Raw genomic sequence first — 18,260 nt, 5'->3', positions numbered from 1 at the left:
TTAGACTGGTGATTGGTGCAGAACATCATCTTTCCAGAAAAGTAAATAAAGTCTGACAGGGACCCCCAAAGTGTAAAATTTCTGGCTCTCATTTCCTAGACTCCTAGCCCGTAATCTCATGAAAGCAACCCTTTTTAATCCCTTCCCGACATGCGCCGTAATAGTATGGCGTATGTCGGGACTGTAACTATGGCGACCGCCCGGGAGCCGGGCGGCCGTCATAGCCGCCGGGTGTCTACTGCTTTAAGCAGTAGACAACCGGCTCTAATGCCTCCGATCGGTCCGTCAAAGGCGCCGGAGGCGCCATTTTCCCGGCGGCGCATGGGCGCCGCCATTTTGGCCGGGATCGCCAGCTCCTGGAGCATGCTCCAGGGCTGACGTCCCGTTGCCATGACAGCCGGGAGCCTTGTACAGGCTGCCAGGCTTGTCTGCAAATCCTCTCTTTTGCAGGCTGGTCTATGCAGCCTGCAAAAGAAAGGATGCTTTTTTGCAATGCATTGCAATGAATTAGCATTGTAATGCATTGCATTAGTGATCAGACCCCCTGGGGTTCAACACCCCTAGGGGGTCTAATAAATGCAAAAAAATAAAATAAAAAAGTTAAAAATATAAAAAAAATATAAAAAGAATTAAAAGTTCAAATCACCCCCCTTTCCCTAGAACACATATAAAAGTAGTTAAAAACTGTGAAACATATACATGTTAGGTATCCCCGCGTCCGAAATCGCCCGCTCTACAAATCTATAAAAATATTTTTCCTGTTCGGTAAACGCCGTAGCGGGAAAAATAGTCGAAAGTGCCAAACCGCCGTTTTTTCACTGTTTTGATTCTGATAAAAATTTGAATAAAAAGTGATCAAAGCAATAACATTTCCCGAAAATGGTAGAACTAAAAAGTACACCCGACCCCGCAAAAAAAGACGCCCTATGCATCCCCGTACACTTACGTATAAAAAAGTTACGGCCATCGGAATATGGTGACTTTTAGAAAAAAAATTTAACACAGTTTTGGAATTTTTTTAGGGGTCAAAATGTAAATAAAACCATATAAATTTGGTATCCCTGGAACCGTACCGAAACACAGAATACAGGGGACATGTCATTTTGGCTGCACAGTGAACGCCGTAAAACCAAAGCCCGTAAGAAAGTCGCAGAAATGCATTTTTTTCTTCAAATCCACCCCATTCTGAATTTTTTTCCTGCTTCCCAGTACATTATATAGAATAATTAATGGTGGCATCAGGAAGAAAAATTTGTCCCGCATAAATTAAGACCTCATATGGCTCTGGGAGCGGAGAAATAAAAAAAGTTATGGGGTTTAGAAGGAGGGGAGTCAAAAACAAAAAACGAAAATCAAAATATGCCATCGGCGGGAAGGGGTTAAGGTTAATTTCACACTAGCTATCCACTTTGTGCAGTATAAAACAATGGACATTGCACATTTTTGCGTATTTCAGTGTGCCATCCATTTGTTTTATGCTATCTTTAGATCTTTATTTTTTGCAACACCTATCAATACACTGCTGTGTTTTTTTTGTTTTTTTGTTTTTCCCCATGGACCAATAGACTTGAATGGCTAAGGCAAGTAGAGAAAAGAGGAAAAAAAAAAAAAAAAAGATTCTCAGTGTCTCCTGGTCTGTGGGGAAAAAAAAAATAATGGACTGGGTTTTGATGTAAACAGATTCTATTTTTTTTTTTTTTTTAGTAAAAACTATTTCATTGTGTCCAGTAGGCTAATATTATAGGAATAGGTCCTATAGCAACAGTTCACACAGAGATTTTGGACCCTGAAATTAATCTGCTTTAGAAATTGGGAAGCAGTGTTTTTTTTTTTTTTTACAGTTTTTGGTATATCATGTTTTTAGTCATGGATTTTGTAGCGATTTTTTTTTTTTTTTTTTTAACCCTTTCGCTGCCAGGCACGTACACTGTACGTGCTCCCAAGGTGGCACTTCAGTAGCAGAGGACATACTTAGTACGTCCTCCCTACTAATGCCGATATCTCTGGACTGCATCAATATATCTTGATGCTTTAAAATGCATTTTAAAGAAGAGACTCTCATCTTTAAAATGATACCAGGGACTTGATGATTTTACTTACAGTCTTGGAGCCATTCACTGTTGAAAACACTATTTGGCATTGAGATCCAACTGCAGATCTCAATTCCCGACAGCATTTCAACAGTGAATTTCTCCAAAACTGTACATCGAGTACATCATCGAGTTCTTGATATCATTTTAAAGATGAGATTCTCCTCTTTAAAATGCAATTGAAAGCATTAAGATATGTTGATGCAGTCCAAAGATATAGAGCAAGAAATTTGCGATCTAACAAGAAAGGAAGAGGGACACGGAGCAGTGCAGCAGAGAGAGAGACACACAGAAACATCTCTCTCTCTGCATAACTTGTATGTGACAGCAGGAGGGGGGGTGGCAGGGACTCTATTGTCCCTATTAACCCTTCTCCTGCCAATCAGAGAGTATACTATACATTTGTCTCTGATTGTCACATACAGTTATAATGTAATTCCCCCCTGAGCTTTACTAGTGGGGTATTCTTATGTTATACCTCCTGAACATAACCAGGAAGTTTGTTGTCACTGTGACCCAGACGTTTACCATTGTCCAGGTCGCAGCGCCCCCCCCCAAAAAAAAAAAAAAGTTGCACCAAACACTTACACAACATATACATAAAGTCGCAAATAAAGTTTACATTTCACCCAATCCCTGTCCTGTCCATACCTGAGCTTTCTACAGTAAAATACGTCTCTAGTGATATCCGTTACACACTAAAATAATAGTAATAACGATTATCACTAGAGATGAACGTATAGCTTGTTAAAATTATTATAGGGGGATGGAAAATAACATTTTTATGTAAAGTCCTATTTAATTTGCATGCACAAAATGGGATGGCGCATTTCTGCGATTTTGGCGATTCTTTAACACCCGCCCCTGTAAATATATACATGTGTGGTATGTATGAACTCCTCACATATTGCAGTTTTATGGACAGTACATTATGTTTGCAGAAAGGGATTTCTTGAGACGCACTTTAGCGGCAAATTTGAATTTTTGCACAATTTTTGCTAGCAATCTCTGTTTGCCGCAAAGTTGAATGAAGGTGCTTGTATATATAAACTATTAAATTGTGTTTTTATATACGGTATGCTGTGTACTCTGAAAAAAGTTAGATTTTGGTATCACAGTCACAGTTTGGTAGGTGCAGTATAGCTTTTTAACATATTAGTGAACAACAGCAAAATCCTGCTTGTCTTCTGTATTCGTGTTTTTGGGAGTCCGTGCTCGATGACCCATTAAGACATTTGTAATCTTCAGATTGTCTACTTTCAAAAAAATATATAGGGTTTAGGGGTTCACTTACTTTTCATGGTGTGTAATCCCTACATTTTATAGGATGATACTTTTTTAACATTTCCAGCTTCAAAGCAGAATTTTGTTCCTTCCAGTTCTAGCGATTTTCTGAAGACACGTGCATGCGGGTTCAGGCCATAGTGATATGTATGAACTCTGCACATGTTGAACTCTTATTTTTAGGAGGTTTGGTGCATTTAATTTTTTTGTTTGGTTTCCGCTTTTAACAACTAATATACATTTATTTGCATTTTTTCATAAAACATTCACTTTAAATCAAAATTGCATGAAGGTGCCTGTTCGTATACAGTACCAAGTGGCATTCTGACAATGCTGCAGGTGTCTACTTTAAGAAAATATATAAGTATGGGGGGGTTGGATGCTTTTTTAATGTTGCAATTTAGGTTTGATTTGTCCATCTCAAAACTGTGAAAATTGCTCTGGCTACTGGAGGTGCAAAATTTCCAGAGACCCTTGGCAGCGAAAAGGTTAAATTTACAGTTTTTTTTTTCCTTCAGCACACTGTTTTCAGATGTGTTTTTTTTTTTTTTTTTTTTACAAAAACCATGTCTAAAACCGCACCACGTTTTTTTTCCACCTCCCATTTATTTCTGTAGGGTTTGCAAAGTGGACTCTGCCTGAGAAGATAGATCATGATTCATGACGCTTCTTTTATCCTCTAGCTGAAAAAAAAAACAAAAAACCCAGCAAGGTGGAAGGGGAAAATCTGAATAAAAATGAATAGGTGGATTCCACCTCAAGGTCCGCCTGCCAAAAACTGTGTGTGAGCTTATCCTAAGATGCTGCTCTTATATAAGGTAGCACATTGAGATAGATTATAGACAGCATAATGTGAACTAGCTGTTTAAAAATTCCCCTCCCTACACTGGAAAATCAGATACATGACATGTGATTGTACATTTGATCTTTTATGTATACATAGGGATACACAAGAAATATCTTCTGTAAAAAAAAATCCAAGGAAGTTTATTAATGACAAGTAGAGTAAACCGGTTTATAACCAGAGGTAACATAAAAAACAGCATACTTAAAGTTCCAACAGAGTATAAAATCCTTCCAAGAAACATGGCTTCACGTTTCTGCCACTGAACAAGAGGAATTAAGGACTGGTAGCTGGCAGGCTTCTCTGTGGTATCCTAATCTCCTGATCTATTATTTATGGCTTGTGGATAGTCTATGATGCATGTCTACGTCAAATGGACAAAATGTAGGTGAGGGGGGAGTGAGAAAACAAATGAAGAGAAGGAAATTCATAGATGATCGCATGCAGAAAAAAAAAAAAGTGAAGTCTAAAGGAAATATATTGCACAAACAGATCTATCTATAGATGTGTGTTATACATGTCACTCAGGTGAACGCAGCTATGATGAATAGAGAAACCCAGACCATTAACCCAGATATTTCCAAAACCATTGAAACACATTACTGGAAAGCTAACCTAGGCAATACTTAACTGGTACACAATTCCGGGACCCCACTGTCTGTCACATCTATTACACATTCAATGTCACTAAACGGACCGCCATCAATGTAACTTATCGGCACGTAGCTTCTAATTCTGAGATCAGACGCGTTTCTCCTTTACATGCTGGTACTCTATTAATGTATGTATGTTTGCTTTATAAGTTCTGTTTAAGAATTAATAACAAAATTCTAGATATGATGAAAACTATGCTGAAAACTATTCTCCAAGGGAAGACAAATAGACGGCTTGTTAATAGGAGAGGGATGGAATGACTCATACATGACAGAATGTGCGATAGTGAGAATAATAAGGGGGCAGAGTGTCAAGGAAATAGAGAATGAACGCAAAATGTTCTTGTAATACTCAGAGGGAAAAGGAAATGAGGAATGAGAGTGACCATAAAATATATTTGGGAAACCAGAGCTGCGGTGCCAGTTGGACGGTAAAACCCTGTGCATACATTATTACTGGTTACAAAAGCCTCTGAGGGTCAGGGGTTCGGAAAAGGTGTTTGACAGCTGTTCCTATTGTTCATTTGGTGTAACTGATTGTTGAAAAGCTCTGAAGCGTCTATTTAGGAACGTATTGCAAAAAGCCGATCTATTCCCCTTCTTGTATAGTTAAAAACAATCCAAGCTGTAGGTGCCTGCAAATCTATTGCAAACCCTTCTGATTCCCAATGGGTTAAGAGGTGACTCCCAGACACCCCAAAAGATAAATAGAGAGCCTGGCTGGAGACTCTTTCCTGAGCGAGGCCTTGTAGCAGCACATCCTGAGTAGAAGGTAAGAAGTGGAAGGGGGGCAACCTGAACAAGGTTCCTCATGAACACTTCCAGACACAAATAGCCAGGCTGCCCCCAAAAAACATGTATAGAAGGTTCTTGACTTCATGAGTGATCTCAAAACCAAAGCCTTCTCCAATCACCACATGCCACGAAGACCCAAATTTCTTGTCCATTGTCTCTTTTATCATCTTCGCTGCACTCTGAAAAATATAAAGATCGCACATTACAGGATATCATTAGTGTCAGCTAAGGGGGCGTTCACACTACCGTCACTGTCCGTCTTAAACCCCGGGAACACTGGACAGGGGCCGGCTTGCTGGCAGTCAGTTTTAAAACTCATTCAAATGAAAGAGTTTTAAAAGGTGACCACCGATGTCTGAATGCAGATTCTCCGCATGGAAATAATTTTTATTTTATTTTTTTTGCACAGACACAAAGTCCTGCATGCAAGACTTTGCAGAGGCCGAATACGGACACCGGCGGTCACCTTCAAAAACCTATTCAAATGAATGGGTTTTAAAGCTGACCGACAGCAAGCTGTCCCCTGTCCAGTTTCCCCAGGGTTTACAACGGAAACCCCGGGACGGACAGCGGCGGTAGTGTGAACCCAGCCTAACTTTTATTTAAAGGCTTAACTATATATTCACAGGATATGTCATTATAGTCTTAGAAATGTGGGTCCCACATCTCGAGAACAGAAGTTGGGGATTCCTGTCCTAAGGCAGATGTGAATGGAGAGGTGGCAAGGCACCTGCAGCATTTTCAACGTCAATGTTAGTTCTGAAAACTGTCATGCACTCTTTGACAGAGGTTTTCGGAAACTTCCGTACAAATAATTGTATAGGGTCAATAACCAGTCTAATCTGAATGAGCATGCCCTTGTCAAATCTCAGACGCTATGCAGCTTCAGGCTTGGCAGGTACCAGCGTGGGACATTGCTTGGGAATCCCTGGTTCAGTTGACTCGGGAGGGGATAACTGTAGGGAACCACGTATGCACGGTCACTTCTCTATTCACAGTGGTCACAGGAAGGGTGTCCCCAATGTCAGCTTCCAAGATAGAAGCAGGTCCCAGAAATAGGGCCAAAAAGCTATAAGTCATTTATGGCATATTCCGCGTTTGACAATATCCCATTAAAAGGGACCCTGCCTTCCAGGTTTGTATAAATAGCTTGGATATTGTAAGTCATCGAATGTCTTTCTGGAGTCTGATTCTGCATTGGAAGCATCACAAAAGATGCAATTGACGATCCGGATCAGAGTGTCGGCTCTACTGCAAATCCTCACAGTTCTGGAATGTCTACATTCCGATTTACCAGAAAGAAGGAAAAAAAAAAAAAAAAAAAAAAAAAAAAAAAATGAATAAAAACTAGCATTTCAGGGGCAACACGGTGGCCCAGTGGTTGGCACTGCAGCCTTGCATCACTGGGGTCCTGGGTTCAAATCCCACCAGGAACAACATCTGCAAGGAGTTTGTATGTTCTCCCCATGTTTGCGTGGATTTCCTCCCTTTCTACAAAAGACATACTGATAGGAGAAAAAAAAAATATATTATACATTGTGATCCCTATATGGGGCTCACAATCTACAAAAAAAAAAAAAAAAAACCCAGGCATTTCAAAACTACACCACAATGTGGTGAAATGAAATGCTGATGTGATTTTCCATGTTTTATTCATGAACATGACACATTCTCCTCATGTCATTTTACTTTGATAATGATTAATGGCGATTATTTAGGTCCCGCCCCTTTTACAGGTTAACTAAGTATTTTGGTGAACCTTGCAAGATTTGTCTTGGGAGATACGCTTGGTGGTTTTGTTCAGACTGAGTACAGCTGAAACAAAACTGCAGTCCCTGATGACAGGCAAAAACGCCAAAGACAGCAGGTAGTCGAGCTCAGGAGAAGTGAGTAACACTGTTTATTATGTTTGATGGCCTCTCCTGGGCTTCAGATATTATATTCCGGGGTCTGAAGAGATCCCACAATATAACAATTGCAGCTGTGTTGCAAACAACAAAACTGCAGATACTGTAATAACAGAACAGAAATAACCAATAATCATGGATACCCTGGTTGTTGTTCGGTTTTGGCTATTTAACGATTCATCGCCCTGCCGTACTTGTAACCTTTGCATCTTGAGTTGCACAAATTGATTTGTTTGCACAGAACGAGGTTAAATACTACAACCATGGATCATATAAGAGATGGTATAGAAATGAAAATGCAACACCTTGAAGTATAACAGACAAACTAATAAAAGTAGTGCAATAACTGTGTAAAGTATTCAGCCTCCTAATTCACAAGCCAAAGCCATAATGAAGATTGTGCTGTTGGGTCCTGTAGCTGCACACTGGCACCAATATGGCCATAGACAGACATGCAGAGTGCACGAGCTCTTGAGCAAGATGTTTATGATGCATGTTTATTGCACCTCTATGTTAGATTTCTTTTAAGTGACAGACACTTCAAAAGCAAAGTGGAAAAAGTTTATTGGATGGGCATAAAGCACCGCAAGGGAGTTCCTAAAATTTCCACACTTGTCCTTAGATTAGGAGGTAAACACACAGCCTTTGATTCATAACCAATACGTCTATAACTAATTATATTACATCTTACTTCCAACTACATCTTACTCTCCTTTTCTCACGCATGCTTGGCCAAGCCAAATGTGTCTGCGTATTTGGGAGCCTGGAGGAATATAGGTTGATCAGGCAAGCATTGACAGCTATGGAAGGTGTACAGGCACTTTACAATGGACTGAAACACCACTTTCAGTGCATCTATAGCATGGGCTGTCACTCTACAGCTCACTGGATTGATTTCTAAAACAAGTATATAAGGATACGAAGGATCTATAGTGATACTATGAGGCACCAATGTCTATAAGCTAAAGGTACATCTTATTATTTTATAATGTACTTTCCATATCCCATGTAATTCTCTTGCACAGTAGTGGCTAAGCCCACCACTTGCTGTACAGTTTACTGCAGGAGAGCCTTTCATCCTGGATGTGAACACTGCAGTTACCTCATTATTACTGGCAAACTTCTCACAGGCTGTAACACAAAGCTCCATGGTTTCTACTCGCATCTCTTCTGGCATGTCTGTGTGCTGAAGGGAGAAAACATGGCTGTTACAACGCAGCTTTGTCAAGAGAGACGCTCCTATTAACCACTTCAGTGCACCATGAGTATACATCACATAGCAAAATAAATGTTGACACCCCTTTAATTAGCTACACCCATTCTCCAAATAGGTCAGTCTGATGAGCTCAGAGACATTCACTACACAGTTAGATGGATCCTCCATGGCTGGGATTTCCTTACACAGCCAAATACAAGCCTAGAATTATTAAGAACAGTAAGAAGACTGACTGTGAAGCCAATGACCATAGGACTCTGACAAGAAACAAGGTTATCATAAGGCAGTAGCCAAGTATATTATGAAGATTTCCCACATGCTATCTGTGGCAATGCAAATAAATGTCCATAAAAAAAAAGGTTTCCGGAGTTTGGTGTGACCTGACTGCATTGCCTTAACACCGGAACATCAAGCATAGCCCAGGCTCATCGATGATGACCTCAATAATACGGTTCTTCTAAGAGAAGGATGGGAGAGGGCAAATTTAATAATATACTTGGGTTTTCATAGTCTCACAAGTACATATGAATACGGAGTCTAGATTTCCAAATACTCTTGGCAATGTAGTGTGTGTGCGCGCATGTATGCACAGTAAATACTCATACATGTACCCACCATAATGTAAAACTTATTATTGGCCCACTGAGGTTCTGTCTCCCAAGTGTCCACACAAACCTGGACCTGGCCTGGTTTATATTGTCCAATATTTTGCAGTTTTCCCTTCTGTGCGCTGTATCTGAAGTCTTCATTCTTCTTGGAGCTGGTGGATAGGGACTGGCTGCCATACACTAGACAAGGGAGGAATCTGCTCTATAACTTCTCACTAACAAACAGCCCCAGGACCATGAAGAATATACTGTATCGAGATGTACTGTATTGATGTGAATAAAGTGATGGAAAGCTCTAGGGTCAGAATAAAAGCAGTTTCTTATCTCCATCTCTTCCTTTCCACCCCCATCTCCATTGACTTCTATAGAACTGAGTCATGTGTCCTGCAGTTCTTACAATCGCCTGCACATTTCATTTATGCAACATATGTTGAAACAATAGTCCCTATTTAAGTGTATGTCCACTTTATGCCCAAATAGCAGTAAACAGAGATCTTGGAAAATAATGAAGAACTGAGATATGAAGTATAATGGAAAACTGCATAACTTTTCATCCTAATAAAATATATTGCACAGTGACTCCTGTATTAAACACAACAGCTAGCCTACTAGATAAAAACGAAGAGAATCAAAACTGTAAAAAGATAGTAAAGCTATATTACAACCATGTGACATGTGACATCTAATAGCTACATAGGAAGAGTTTCACTTTAATATGACAAAGGAGGCTTTTATTAATAAGTATATTGCGCCTTTTAAAGCCTGTAACGCTGGAACAAAGCTCTTATTACCCGTATTAATGGGAAGCTGTGCATCCGCTTGTAGTCAGCCTCATCCTTCTTGCCCTCTCCAGGATCTGCCATGACTCTTCCTCTTCAAGTAACAGCAATTAGTGTTGTGCAAAACAGAACATATAATGTAGATTCAGGAGCAGCCGCCGAGGGGTCGCAATCAGATCCCTAAAGAAACACAGAATATATAATGTAGCACAAGCGTTTCCAGATGTCATTGTTCATCAGTTCTCTCTTTTCTCCTCTCTTATTAAAAAGAAGCCTTGATCTTTCTATCAAACATTACAATGAGTCCGGGACTAGAGTGACACATTTGAAGAAAGGACAAACAGTATCAAATGTTGGAAATGTTTTACGTGTTAACTTTAGTGCCATCAAAGTGCGGATACATTTATTTTTACTTGCAAACAATAGCAGTCACAACATTAAAGAACACAACTCGTCTATGTATCACCAGGGCAACCAGCAGATAGGAAGAAAGGGAGAAATCCACAAAGAATGAAGCCCTTTAAATGTTTCAAGGCAGCTGTCAAGAGAATGGGATTATATACATTTAAAGGGATACATACCATGGAATACACTTTAGGACACCGTCCTGAAGGACTCCATGAGGCGTGGTGTAACGGTAACGAGTAGTTGTTGACATACACATGGATGACACTGTAGAGGAATTGGCACATAGTACAGTCACTGAACTAGCACCAGACGTAGAGTAGATTCTTGAAATAGTTCAAAGACTAGGAACGGTAACCATTTTATTTGTTACCTTTTAGGTCTAACCCATGGAGCAGTTACCCTCATTATGGAGTCTTCAGATAGCTAGAATTTTATTACTTAACCCTATAGCTGGTCATACACATTGGACAAATGTTATCAACTATCTGAAGGGTATGGAGGCCCTCCAACTGTCCCCAAACAGCAGATATTAAGGGAGATAAGGACTGGCTTATTGTCAGCTATCTAATGTGTATGGCCAAGTTATGTAGATGCAGTGGATTTATAAGGCCCCACAGGGGGAATCTGGAATGGTAAATCCAGTCTGTACACTGGCTAGAATTCCAACGTTGACCAAACATGTCTGATTGCAATTTCACTTAACAGTTATCTTCCCCAACAACCCATTAAACATACACACCAAGCTTAGCTAAGCATGCATGTTTATTTAAAGGGTCATAAGCAGCTGCCAGAAAAAAACCCAAACATTAATCCCTATTAAGACTTATTATTATATACAGCTAGAACAGACGGACGTTTTTGTAGATTAGAGAAATATGGACATCACCTCTCTGGATCAAAACCATGGCCACCTTGTGTAAGCAGTTTCAGAGATATACCGTACATTTCGGCAGCCACATAGGCAAAGGAAACTGTATTGTGGAGATAACCCCAATAGAGTGAGGTACACTGCCTCTTACATTTGGGGCATCTCTGGGCTGCCATGTGCCATAAACTGTAACCTATGCTATATACAAGCTGGCACAGATTTCAGCTATAATTTACAGCAGTATAAACTATAGAAATGTGTCCGGCACGGTGACCTCACTCCTCCTATCCCGTCCATTTTTGAAAGAAAAAAAAAACCAAAAAAACAAACTAGCATGGGAGGCATTAAAATGTGAAAAGGCACAACACTTCTTGCACAAAAAGCCAACAAAAATGAGCAAGAGTATCCCTACCCTTTTCTTGTTTCTGTATCCCCATAAAATTTCTTTGAAAATCAATAAAACTTGTTGAATTAAAAAAAAAAAAAAAAAAAGCGCAAGAATCCATTTTGTGCGTTTTTGATGTCAATAAACTGGTATACAGGGCTCGATAAGGTTCCTCCATTGATTTGTATAGGACAGTGACCTGAGAATGCTCTATGAAATAATGGGTGGTTTCCTAAATATAGACAGTGACATAGGCGAAAAAAAAAATACCATATTTAAAAAAAAATAGGTTTAACATAAAAACTTGATTTAAAAGAGCCATTAAAAGGAGTGTATCTAAGTGAGCATATTCAACTGACACCACCGTAATAGAAAGCTTAATACAGCGCTAAACACCAGACCACTGTTACGTATGTCACTTTTGTAAATTTGGAGAAAAACTAATTTGAAGTTTTATACAGATGATGCAGTTGGTGCACTGGGGGCGGGCCTTTAGATCCCTGGAGCACCGCTTTTTCCACTCTGATCTCCTACTTACTTAGGTAGCAAAAGTAGTGCTCCCAGGGCTGAGAACCGCCCCCAAAGCACTGACTGTCTTATTTGCATAAGACTCAAAAGATTTTTTTCTCTAAATCTAAAAACATAACAAGGGCATATTTATCACTGTTATGTACATTTGAAGTGGTGGTGGCGGCTGAATATGCCTGGGGAGACGGTAAACTTCATTTAACAGCTCATTCAAGGCAATGTATACAGTTTACATTAAGTTTTTAGGTTAAACCAGGGGTATAACTTGCACCTGTTGGAAAAAATATGAAACATCCTGTGGACATGCCATAAATGAAGTGGGAATATGGTTTTAATTTTTCTATATTGGCCAATAACACACACGTAATATATATATATATATACACACACACACACACACACACACACACACACTACAAAAGTGCTCTCTCCCTAAGGAGTGATAGTATCCCCAGAACTTGGTCTAGAAGCCTCTCATCTCTGCCAGACCAGTTTTTCCTATGCTGTGCTGATGAGATGCAACAGATCCAAACAGCGCAGTCCACAGCTGGAATTCTGTTCCTTTTGGAATAGATTTACTGGTTTGGCTAAACCTCGCATTGCGGCAATAGACTTGCTGAAAAACACCTGCATGATGTTTAAGGGGGCTGTCCCCAGAGGGCAGCAAGCAGAGGCACGGTTTTCCTAATTACATCCTGGAAAACGGATTTGCATATTTCCCATAATCCCCCAGTGGAGCAAAAATGGTTTCGGAAGTCTCCATATGTCTGTAAAGGTGCTCTCTCCTTAAGGAGTGATATTATCCCCAGAACACATATATAATACAGAGATACTAAACATGTATATCTTTTATTAAACATGTTTATTTGTTAAAACATTGTATATAATGCTTTTCCCTCCTTCAGAGCACATAGCCAGGTGTCTGTACAAAGAAGCAGCCACATATGACTTGCTATACAACAAAAGGAGGAGACTCATCCCATGAAGGAGATTAATGACTTAGCATGGGGTCTCTGGGACCCTCCCTAACCTTTAAAATATCACAGTCCTGTAAACATTCTTCAAGTGTTTGTCAACACAGAGCTCAGAGCTGCAGCATGGGCACCTGGAAGAGGCAGTGACAGTCCATGGTAGTGCTAGCTTTGATTTTTTTTTCTATAGAAATCTTTAAGTGCAAGGTCTTCAGTGCCCTCTGGGGGAAGGAAGATTTACCCTTATAATAAGTGGAGCAAAGTGTGATTTATCACTTAGGCCCTAGTGATCAATATGGTTCTCAAGTAGAGGAAAAAGGTAAGAAATGGAACTCATGGGCACCAGTGGCATCTGACAAACCCCACTGATTCATAATGGGGTTGTCAGGTTTATGTCCTCTCCATGCTATGTAATAGGACAGGACTTCAGATGAAATATGTGAACAAAGCCTTATAATATGTATGTAAATTTGCAATTTGTTTACATAATGTTGTTATCACCAGCAGTAATTCACTAATATAGTCCAATGTATCCATTTTATTTATTTCAGTTACATATGTAGTGCCAACTCAAGTCTAAGCCGATAGTATGTCTTAGGCTGGTCTTACACCAACGCAAACATGGGGAGAAACTCCATGTAGATGTTTTCTGGTTGCTCTTATTAAAGGGATTCAATCATTAAAATGCAATTTTTTTGCCCCAAACACATAGGAATAGCCTTAAGAAAGGCTATTCTTCTCCTACCTTTAGATGTCTTCTCCACGCCACCGTTCGGTAGAAATTCCAGTTTTCTTCTGTATGCAAATGAGTTCTCTCGCAGCACTGGGGGCGTCCCCAATGCTGCGAGAGAAAACTCCAGCACCTCCTCTATCTTGGCCTGGAACGGCCTCTCCCTGCGTCTTCTTCCAGCACGGACTTCAAACTTCTAGGCATGCGAAGTCAGCCCTGTGGTCGAACCTCGGACAGAGCTGACTGCGCATGCCAACGGCAATTTTCCTGTGGCCGCTTACAGTAAACTGGTGTAAGTGGCCATTTTCTTGTGGCTACTTAAACAGTAAGCTGGGGTAAGCAGCCACAAGAAAATGGCCGCGGGCATGAGCGGTCGGCTCTGTCCAAGGCCCGATGGCAGAGCTGACTGCGCATGCCTAGAAGTTTGAAGCCAGTGCTGGAAGAAGACGCAGGGAGAGGCCATTCCAGGTGAAGATAGAGGCGGCGCCGGAGATTTCTCTCATCGCATTGGGGACACCTCCACCTCCAGCCTTTCTTAAGGCTATTCCTACGTATTAGGGAGAAAAATAATTTAATTGTAATGATTGAATCCCTTTAAGTGTTGCTAAATCCCTTTAATAACAGATGGATGCGAGTGAAAGTTGCTCAGAGACAGTTATAGGTCTCTACTTTATAAGTTTCAGTTTCCCTATAAGGAGGCTGTTCATAGCTGAATGGTGGCGGTCTGATATCTAGTAACCCCACAGATCAGCTGCTTCAAGTGGCAGTGGTGTTTGGGTGGGCCAGTGAGGTTAATAATATGGGCAGTGTGCAGTTCAGTCTCATTCATGTGCATGGAGCTGAGCTGCAATACCAAGCTCAGTCCCCACATAATATACAGTGCAGTGCGTGGTGTTAAGTGAAGAGACGTCTCTTTAAAAAGCTTATTGGTGAAGTTTCTGCGTGTTTGTCCCCCCATTGATTATATATGTCCTATCCTAAGAACAGGTCATCAATATTTAACCCCCTAAAAACCTCTTTAGGCTAAGGCCCCACATGGCGTCCCGCAGCAAAGAAGCAATGCAGGAAAAGCTGCGACGGCAACACATCATGGTTCGCAGAGGTTTCCTCTGTGGGCTTCCTGCTTCAATTATATCTATAGGGAAGCTGCCAGCGTTTCCATAGATATAATTGACATGTTGTGATTTCCAAAACTGCAATAATTTTGGAAATTGTTGTGTGTCTACACCATGTATGTTACCGCAAACCGGGAACGGGATTCGCTAGAATCCCATCCACTTTGTTATGACTGTAAAGCACTGTGTTTTTTTTTCCCACGGCGTTTACTCCATGTGGGGCCTTAACATTTAGGCCGGAAACGCAGATTGTGTTGCAGGTTTTTGAGCCAAAGTCACAAATGGCTTCCAAAGTTATGGGAAATATCTAGGAAGTTCTTATACTTCTCCTATATGCTCAATCCAGTAAAGTCTTTGGCTCAACAAACCACAGCAAAACCTGCCACAAAAAAGATGCATTTTTGCAACGTGGGGCCTCAGCCTTAAACGGACATATCCTGAAGGGGTTCGGGAGGACTTTAAAGGGAGTCTATCATTTCCCAAAAGCATATTCCCCTGTCGTCACCATCTTACAGATCACGTTATGATAAATAGCATGTCTCTGTTTTATATGTCACTTTTGTAGATACAGAGAAAAAACAACAACTTTGAAATCTTGTGGAAATTAGGCAGTGGGTGCACTGAAGGGGGGGGCATTCAGCTCCCATGACCACTGCTCTTATTGCTCTATTCTACAAGTGGGAGGATCAATTCCCACTGCACAGGGTGGTGCAGGCAGGGAATAGTAAGGATCTGAGTGGCAAGAGCAGTGCTCCAGGTAGCTGAAGGCCGGTCCACAGTGCACCAGCTGTCTCATTTGCATAGGACTTCAAAGTTGTTTTTCTACAAATCAAGAAAGTTGACATACATAACAACTGTATGCTATTTATCACTGTAATGTTCTCTATAACTGGATGGTGACAGTTGAATATGCTTGGGGGATGTGGCAGGCTCCCTGCTGACTGTAGGGACTACCACACCTTGGAGACAAGACAACAAATCTCCATTCATTGTGCAGTGGCCACATATGGTACTACAGGTCAATGCCAGTCATTTTAATGTGACTGAGCTGCAGTTACCAGGCACAGTCACTACATAATGTCAGACGCTATGTCTGCTGCAGCCTTTCAGTTAGCTGATCAATGAAGATGCTGGAGTCTGAATCCCACCAATCTAATATTAGTGATTAGAGATGAGCGAGTACTGTTCGGATCAGCCGATCCGAACAGCACGCTCGCATAGAAATGAATGGACGTAGCCGGCACGCGGGGGGTTAAGTGGCCGGCCGACGTCAAAGCGGAAATACCAGGTGCATCCATTCATTTCTATGGAGCGTGCTGTTCGGATCGGCTGATCCGAACAGTACTCGCTCATCTCTAGTAGTGATCTATCCTAGTATTAAAGTCCCAGAAAATCCCTTTAAACACAGTAACAGAGACCTTGCAGCCCTGGAGTCCTAGATCCAAATCCAGCCAAAGAAAACATCTGCAAGAGGTTTGTATATTCTCCCAGGGTTTGCTTGGGTATCCTTCGGGTACTCCAGTTTCCTCCCACACACCGAAGACATAATGATAAGGAATTTAGATTGTGAGCTCTACTTGGGACAGTGTTGATGAGATCTCTGCAGAACATGATGGCGCTATATAAGTAAGCAAAGTAAACAAGTAATAAGAAGCAATATGTGCAGTAATGTGAACACGCTGTTACAGGTCCATAAATATTGTAACTAATATAACATGATGCCTGTTGAATGAAAGTGTCCGTTCTGTCGCCATAGATACTAGTATAACTAGACAACTATTGAAGCATCAATGCCAGGACTGCAGCCACCCCGGAGTCAGACAGGCTAGGAAATAGAACTTTTGGGGGTTTTACTGTTGGGGTCTATGGTAGTTCTGCCTGTCCGGCTCCTGAAGTCTCCAGTAACATGTCCTGATCTTCTGACATGTCAGTTACAGGGACCCTACCTCTGGTTTTGTACACAGGGGAGAAGAGCCCATATGACATTGGGCTGATGTGTCCTATAGCAGCCCCCATATGACATTGGGCTGATGTGTCCTATAGCAGCCCCCATATGACATTGGGCTGATGTGTCCTATAGCAGCCCCCATATGACATTGGGCTGATGTGTCCTATAGCAGCCCCCTACCCTCCTCCACGTCCCAGCAGAAGTGATCACCTGCAGTCAGGTACAGCCAAGCACAGAGAGCCAATCAGCGGCACGGATCAGCAGCTCCCTACACAAAGGCTGTGGGCACCCAGATAGCGCCTGCTGCCCTGCACCCCCCGGCGCCCCGGGCTCGCTCTCTCCTAGCACTTCCACCACTCTCCCGCTGGCTCCAGCCCAGGACATGTACTGTCGTTACTTTTGTTCTTTCTGGGTCTATTCTTTTCTTCAGTACACCGTGCACACTGTGCGTTCAGCCACCGTTTTGAAGTCCACCGGACAATGACTTACCGCAGCCCGGGGTTGTCCGGATCGGTCTCTGACTTCACAAAGCGTCCCTCCGCTCGCCGTTGCTATGCCGCGGCCCAGGCCTCCCCTGGCAACCGCAAGCAAACCCGGAAGCGGAGCCACCGAGCTGTACGCCACGCCCCTCTGCTTCACACGCCACCATTTATTGGTTGGCCGCCGGGGCCTTCCTGCTGACGTATGTTGGGGACTTTTACCTCGGTCGCCCAGGAGACAAAACCGCGGCAGGTGGCTGTTATACTGCCTGCTCATCTCCATAGCAGCTCAGAAAACAAATCTCTCTCTTGTTATGGTGAAGAATATTACAGACGATGTTCTCTGTATCTGAGTATATCTCTATACACACTCATAGTGCACAGTAATATCTATATATATACCTATAGAGCCCATCTATGTATTTATATGGAGCTGTATATCAGTTATTTACTTGTTATCTATTATATTTATCGAGCTGTGTCTATCTATATATCTATCCTACAGCTATCATCTATTCCATGGCTAGATATACACATTCTTGGCAATATTTTGTAAAACTTATCCAGGAGTACGGCCCATGTAGCCCCCCAGAACAATGTTTGTGTGAGGCCCCTGTGAGTGCCGATGCCCCTTCTTAACATTGCCACTTTC

General features: G+C 41.6%; 1 protein-coding gene across 2 annotated transcripts; it reads right to left on the bottom strand.

Moving 5' to 3' along the window:
- Positions 1–4,359: 4,359 nt before the first annotated feature.
- DNAL4 (dynein axonemal light chain 4) lies at positions 4,360–17,732 on the bottom strand. 2 transcript variants are annotated; one of them, XM_075286910.1, is made up of 4 exons: positions 17,619–17,732; positions 10,189–10,356; positions 8,676–8,759; positions 4,360–5,845 (listed from the first exon to the last, which is right to left on the bottom strand). In XM_075286910.1, the coding sequence occupies exons 2-4, from the start codon at positions 10,258–10,260 to the stop codon at positions 5,681–5,683; spliced, it is 321 nt and encodes a 106-aa protein (XP_075143011.1). In that variant the 5' UTR covers positions 10,261–10,356; positions 17,619–17,732; the 3' UTR covers positions 4,360–5,680. The 2 variants fall into 2 exon arrangements, with proteins under 2 accessions (XP_075143011.1, XP_075143012.1); XM_075286911.1 differs by lacking the exon at positions 17,619–17,732 and adding an exon at positions 10,758–10,796.
- Between the last annotated feature and the right edge of the window lie 528 nt (positions 17,733–18,260).

This window comes from Leptodactylus fuscus, chromosome 9, assembly GCF_031893055.1.
Source record: "Leptodactylus fuscus isolate aLepFus1 chromosome 9, aLepFus1.hap2, whole genome shotgun sequence".
NCBI classification, from domain to species: domain Eukaryota; kingdom Metazoa; phylum Chordata; class Amphibia; order Anura; family Leptodactylidae; genus Leptodactylus; species Leptodactylus fuscus.
The sequence above is the reverse complement of the archived record's forward strand: the minus strand, read 5'-3'. Positions and strand labels throughout refer to the sequence as shown.

Excerpts from the sequence above, each read along its gene's own strand:
- DNAL4 (XM_075286910.1), bottom strand. The coding sequence starts at position 10,260 with ATGGCAGATCCTGGAGAGGGCAAGAAGGATGAGGCTGACTACAAGCGG. Across the intron at positions 8,760-10,188 it reads ACAGCTTCCCATTAATACGG|CACACAGACATGCCAGAAGA; the intron begins GTAATAAGAGCT and ends TTCTCCCTTCAG. Across the intron at positions 5,846-8,675 it reads AGTTTGCCAGTAATAATGAG|AGTGCAGCGAAGATGATAAA; the intron begins GTAACTGCAGTG and ends TATATTTTTCAG.